The sequence below is a fragment of the Solanum tuberosum genome, unplaced genomic scaffold (genome assembly GCF_000226075.1).
Source record: "Solanum tuberosum cultivar DM 1-3 516 R44 unplaced genomic scaffold, SolTub_3.0 scf00150, whole genome shotgun sequence".
NCBI lineage: Eukaryota > Viridiplantae > Streptophyta > Magnoliopsida > Solanales > Solanaceae > Solanum > Solanum tuberosum.
In genome coordinates, this window is record NW_006239073.1 from 740,927 (window position 1) to 747,470 (window position 6,544).

General features: G+C 29.7%; 2 protein-coding genes and 1 non-coding gene across 3 annotated transcripts; all 3 read right to left on the reverse strand.

The window, feature by feature from the left end:
- Positions 1-386: 386 nt before the first annotated feature.
- LOC102588262 (LOB domain-containing protein 16) lies at positions 387-1,991 on the reverse strand. The gene is made up of 2 exons (XM_006352771.2): positions 1,625-1,991; positions 387-784 (listed from the first exon to the last, which is right to left on the reverse strand). Exons 1-2 carry the CDS (start codon positions 1,901-1,903, stop codon positions 476-478), a joined length of 588 nt encoding a protein of 195 aa, XP_006352833.1. The 5' UTR covers positions 1,904-1,991; the 3' UTR covers positions 387-475.
- Positions 1,992-3,432: 1,441 nt separating this feature from the next.
- On the reverse strand, positions 3,433-3,503 carry TRNAG-GCC (transfer RNA glycine (anticodon GCC)). The gene has a single exon. It is a non-coding gene; the product is annotated as a tRNA-Gly (tRNA).
- A 1,389-nt stretch (positions 3,504-4,892) lies between these two features.
- Positions 4,893-6,168, reverse strand: LOC107061566 (transcriptional regulator TAC1). Its single transcript, XM_015311006.1, has 2 exons — positions 5,877-6,168; positions 4,893-5,200 (listed from the first exon to the last, which is right to left on the reverse strand). The coding sequence occupies exons 1-2, from the start codon at positions 6,166-6,168 to the stop codon at positions 4,893-4,895; spliced, it is 600 nt and encodes a 199-aa protein (XP_015166492.1).
- Between the last annotated feature and the right edge of the window lie 376 nt (positions 6,169-6,544).

A 6,544-nucleotide genomic window follows, 5' to 3' on the forward strand; every position in this document is an offset into this window, starting at 1 on the left:
AGAGTATTTAATAGAATGTGTTCAAATACTCAATGGAAATATATGGTAATTCAAAAACTAACGATATTCAGCTTGTGTTCGACATTATCTAAGCAAAATCCAGATCATTACTTATTAGGCCTTGCTTTCACATTTTATATTTAATTTTTGAGTCAAATGTTTCAAAGTGGAAAAATGCCTATTTTAGGCTTTGGTAACATCAAACATGAGATAGAACAAATGTCTTTTTCTCTTTGTTTTGCCTTACACCCCACCCACCCCTAAATGTCTATATACAAATGACTAAGAGAGAAATCACCCTAATTAACTTTCATACATCGACTCCATTAAACATCTACTATTTAATTTGTTATGAGTACAATACTGTTATCGAGTAACTTTATCCATTAAACAAAAGAAAGGTTCAATTTTTCCATATCCTAAAAAAGCCAATGCTTGAAATTTACCCAAGCTTGTTTATAAAAGTGTAAAATACCTAGCTACTAGTATTATAAGGTTGATACAAAAAATGATCTAGGCTTTGCATATCTTGCATATTCATTATCCCATGGCCATCACTATAATGATCAACAGATTCCATTGAGCTACTTTGTGGTGATGAGTTGGACTTGAGATTAATATAATTTGGATAATTAGCTGGAAAGGATGAACTTGTCATTTGTCCACTTGATGATGCCATATTATTGTTGTTAATCCATTGAGGATTATAACAATTGTTTGAATTCATTAAGCTTTGAGCTAGCTGCCCTTTCACTTGCATCAATTGAGATTGTAAATAAGCTACCTGACAAATATATCCAAAACAATAAAATCAATTTCACAACTTTTAAAAAAAAAATAAAAAATAATGACTCATTGGAGTTTATCCATGCAGGCATTTTTGTTTATATAAATGATGGTAAAAAGTTAAAAATAAAAACAAACTACATCAACTAGTTGTCATATATATATATATGTATATACACTTTTACACTATGATCAGTGTATTATTTTAGCTGGTAATTTATATTTTTACAAAGTTATTCTAAACTTAATTATTGTAAATATTAGAGTGTTTTAACTTATTATAGCATGTAATAAATTAACCTGACTCATTTTCTAGATTACTAATTCCAACTTTTTGTAAATACACTATTAAACATCAGTTGAAGTTTATTAAGCTACTTCCTAATTAGTTACTCATTCCATTTTTTTTAGGTTGTTAATGTTGCATCTTTTTGGTGGCATAATAATGTCGAACTATTATACTTTTTGCAAATTTTATTATCCAACTATGATTCGATCATAAGTTGTTCTCTTTTCCTACCCAAATTACCACCATTTATGTATTAAAATATACCCCATTTTTAATCATTTGTTCCCTTTCCCTTCATGAACAATGTTGATAGTTCAAGTAGGAAAAGGAAATAATCGACATAGTCGAATTGTGTTTTAATACATCGATGGTCCATCGTTCAGATTAAAAAAGGAAACAACTGATAGTTGAATCATCTTTTAATACATACATGAGATAATTCAGGTAAAAAAGATGAAATTAAACACCTGATAGTTGAGAGGTGAAGCTCGTGAAAAAAAGCATGACAATATTGACTTAGGGTTTCAAAGAAGTAATTAATTAAAGTACCTGTTGTTGTAAAGCAAAGATGTTGGCAACACAACCAAAGACAGGATCTTTAATCCTAGCTTGAGCTTCATAAGAAAGAGTAACAACAGCATCACAACGATCATCTATAGGTACATTATGCAACAATTTAGACACATTACTTGCTCCAAACACTTTATGAATTGCAGCAAATTTAGAAGGTCCTTCTTCTGAGTTAAAATAAGGTGCAAATATACAATCCACAGCACATTTTCTCCTTAGAAATTTACATGCACCACATGGTGATCCTGTACTTGCCATAGCCAAATAAAATGTGAAAACTAGTACTAATAATAGAACCTTATTATAAGGTTGAAAGATAGAAAAAATAAAAATTAATGGGGTGCACGAATTCACTAGGAAATGATGGAGAAATGAAATGTAAAGTGGAGAAAGTTTTGATTTATATAAGTGTGAAAGAGGGGACATGGAAGGTCTATGTGTAGGGATTTAAGGGGACAATTATTAATGGCTTATGCCATAGTCAACAATGTCTATTTTTATATTGTTCTATTTTTGTACTTACTATATACATGTATGATTGCTTTTTTAACTTCTTAGTATATTAGTTCCAACTAGTGAAGAAGATAAGCCTTTTTAAAATGTTTACTATCAAGAAATTGTTTATTTTTCAATCTCGAAAATTCTGATTAAAATTACCCTCTTTAATTTTTGAAGGGAAATAATAATTATACTTCATCTGTTGTTTGTTTACCAACTTCGCTTATATACAATAAGACTTCATAATAACCATCCTCCATCTATACCAATATTTTATTATAATAAAAAGTATTTATATCTAGTTTTGCTTCATTTAAAAAATCTATTTTGAAAAATATGACATTTTAATGTTTAGTAGAGGGGGTGGCGGGGCCTAAGTAATTTGTCATGTTGTATAATTGAACGGTTACGTTTTATTTTAAAAAGGAAGATAAATAATTTGTCCATCTCTATTTCTTAAATATTTTCCCCGCCGATCGCCGCACCTGGGAACTGCTGCTTCTTTTTTTCTTTCTTATATTATATACTTTCTCCAATTTTATTATTACTACTTTCATATTATTTAATTCATGATATTTTAAAATTATAAATTTGACTATAATTTTCGTACGTAGTTATTCAATTAGAAGTAGAAAAATCTTCTTAATTATTAAAATAAAATGAAATATTTATTTTTAATATAACAATCGATTAAAATGATATTGAGGGAGTACTACTACTCTTTTTGTTGCTAATGACACGTGGAGATAAACTTACCGACAGCTTTATTTGACTTTTAATACTTCCATTTTGTTCATATGTATATGATATATAAGTAGTAGTCCTAATTATTTTAAATATATAAGTAGTTTAGAGGGTCAAATATGGAGTAACGTATTATTTTTAATCTCTTCATAGTTATTCCTTCGAGAAGAATAGAAGCAATATTATATATAGTCTCCTCATTAAATTAAAGTTTGATATAAAAAGAGGACACATGGTTCTTTTTGGCGATACATTTATTTATTACTACTCCATCAACTATTACTACTACTATAAATTGTATGTTTGTTTATTAATACTAGCAGCTCAATAAACCAGTATGTAATATATAAATTGTGTATGTATCATACGTATATTGAGTATATACGCGCAACAATTACAACTTGGCGGGTTAATTTAGATGGGCCTATTGTTGGACAGATTCAGGACTGGCCCATTAATCTATGGGCATATTGTTGGACAGATCCAGGATCGGCCCATTAACGTATGGGACTATTGGGCTTGGTTATAAAACTAAAAATAAAATATGCACCAGCCGGGAATCGAACCCGGGTCTGTACCGTGGCAGGGTACTATTCTACCACTAGACCACTGGTGCTAGTTATTGATATATTTCAGTTAATTAAAATATGACATAACAAATCATTAACTTAATTAACAATTTTAGGGAAAATTGTATAAAAAAGCAAACTATTAATTCAAATTAAATGCTATAACCACAGTTTGATTTAATTGTAACCCGTAGCAAACTGTTGCCATTCGCCTCTCTCCCCAGCTTTCTCGCTCGCTACTCTCCCTCGCCTCTCTCACTTTATACAAACACAAATGTATAAAATGTGTTTGTGTTTGTATAAAGCGAGAAAGAGAAAAGAAAACTCGGCAGGGGAGATCTGTATTTGTCTAATTATAAGTGTATAGGATGAAAATATGTGTATTTGTATATACAATTTTCTCTCACTTTTTACAAACACAAACGCAATTTTATACATTTGTGTTTGTATAAAGTGAGAGGGGCGAGCGAGATTCTCTGGGGAGAGAGGCGAACGAAAAGATATGTATATATACAGTTTTCTCTCGCTTTATACAAACACAGATTATACAATTGCTCGCTTTATACAAACACATAATATACAATTGATTCTTTTGTATATGTATACCGAAATATAAGTTAGCTATGAAGCACAATTATACAAACTATAGCTATAACATACAAATTAAATATGATTTTTATGTTTGCTAAACCTAAAATTTGTGTGTATCCTTTCATGTTTTGTAGTATGTTATAAGCTTTTCTAACTAATTATGGGAATTTTCTTTTTAAGTGATTGTAAATCAAAAGAAGTTAGTTCATCGATCATGATTCCAATATAGAAAACTCACTTCCGATAAGAAAGTTCAACAATTAATGTGCATGTGTTTATATAAAAATGTAGATCAACAAACGTTATCTAGCTAATCTAATTAATTAGTTTGCAAGCGTACTGCAGCCTCAACAATATACTCACTCATTCTCTTTAGAGTTACTATATGAAAAAGAAAATGTCAAGGCAGCTCTAAATTCAGTAATTATATATATAAAACACATATAGTTTAATAGTGTACTGAGGTCGGAAGAATAAATGGTTAAGATATTGTTCGCATTTCAAGGTTTTAAGGGTTTCAACTCTCACAGTTCATTCCCTCAAATTTTAAACAACAATTAATTAATCTTGAAATTATATGACCTTTAACTTTTCCTTTCATTTTATATATGCAACATAAGAAAGCACCATAAAAATATGAAAATGATGTTTTTGCTCAAGATCAGACCATATATAAAAGTACGTAGTTGTACGTACAATATTGCTACAACAATAACTAAACCTCAAAATCATCGACTATATGAATCCTCATTATTCACGTAGTTCCAGCCAGTCTCCGTTCCAGAATATTATTGAGAAATAATAATAACAATTATCCCCTTTTGAATCTATATACATAGTACATACTATTGTTTCAAAGGATCATGACCAAGTCGAAGTTCCAAATCCAAATCATTTTCTTGACTCTTCTTTTGATCCATAGTTTCTATCACATGATCATGTGTAGCTGCAGTACCAAAATATTGAAATCGCCAATCATCTCCAAATAAATTAAGGCATTGAATATTGTGATGATCATCATGAGAACTATTAATACTTCTATTTTGATTCAAGAAAATCCCATGTCCATTTGTGGAGGTAGATGTAGATGCTGGAAAATATGTTACATAATTTGATTGTAACTCTGCCACATTGTAACATCTAAGATTAGCACCTGCAGAGGCGGATCAATAGTGTTAGAAGGTACGTAGATTCAATTAAACTCATCAAGTTTAACTTAATTAGACGACCACATTATAATACAAGGGCTAATGTAATTTATAGACAACAGGTTCAACTGAATCAGTATTTTGAAAAACATATATATGTATAAGCAAAAATGAATGAAATTCCAACAAATATATATATACTTGATTTTTTGTTGCAAAGATGAACCTATATAGTGTTAGAAGGTAGATTCAATTGAACTCATCATTTGTTCAACTGAACCAATATTTTCAAAAACATAAATATATACAAGTTAAATAATTATGGAAATTTCAACAAATATATACTTGATTTTTGAATCATGACTTGAAAAGTATAGTATGTTCGGTACTAAAAACTTCTAAGGTTGAATCTCAATAATCTGCCTATATATATAAATATACATACACATACAAAATTGTATCAATTGAACACTCTTCATAAGAAAATTATAAATATGTAATAGGTCAATAATTACTTTATATATACATTTCTAGTTTTGGTACTAATTGTATGTTTGTGTGTGTGAGAGAGAGCTAGGGGGGGAAAACCCTAATACGATATAAATTGAATACATACATATATTTCAAAGAAAATTATAATACAGAATTGTTTAAATCTTGGATCCGACTCTGAGTACATACCTGATGATAAGTTGTTGTGGATTTCATGCTTATTAGTAGTAGTGGAGGTGAGCAAATTGTGAGTAGTAGTATTAGGTTTGTTCCTGCTACTGGATAATTTGTCTTTCCTATGAATATTCATATGACCACCTAAAGCTTGAGCTGTGTTGAATCCTCCTTTGCAATAAACACACTCATAAGATTTGCCAACACCTCCCATGTAGTACTCTTGTTCTTGTTCTAGCTCTTGCTGGTCAACTTCTTGATCGATCGATGAGTTTAACAAGTAATCATGTTGATTAGATGACTCCATTAATTAAATCAATCTTAATTATATATATAGATCATCAATATTGTTTGATCTCATATATATTGACTTTGGAATATTGAGTGTAAAGAAATTATATGGAAGATGGGGAGGTATATGAGTCGGAAACAAGAACCTCTCTACCTCGCAAAAGTAAGGTAAGGTCTATATATGTTTATTTTATCAACTTCAAACTTCACTTGTGAAATTACACTCGTTTGTTGTTATGGGGAATCGTATGAGACAAAATATTTAAGGGCTTAAAATCATTTAGACGAGAGAAGTCATACTATAGCTAATTTGTAATTCCACGCCGGCCGTTTAGTAAAGACTAATATATATATATATATATATATATATATATATATATATATAAAATATA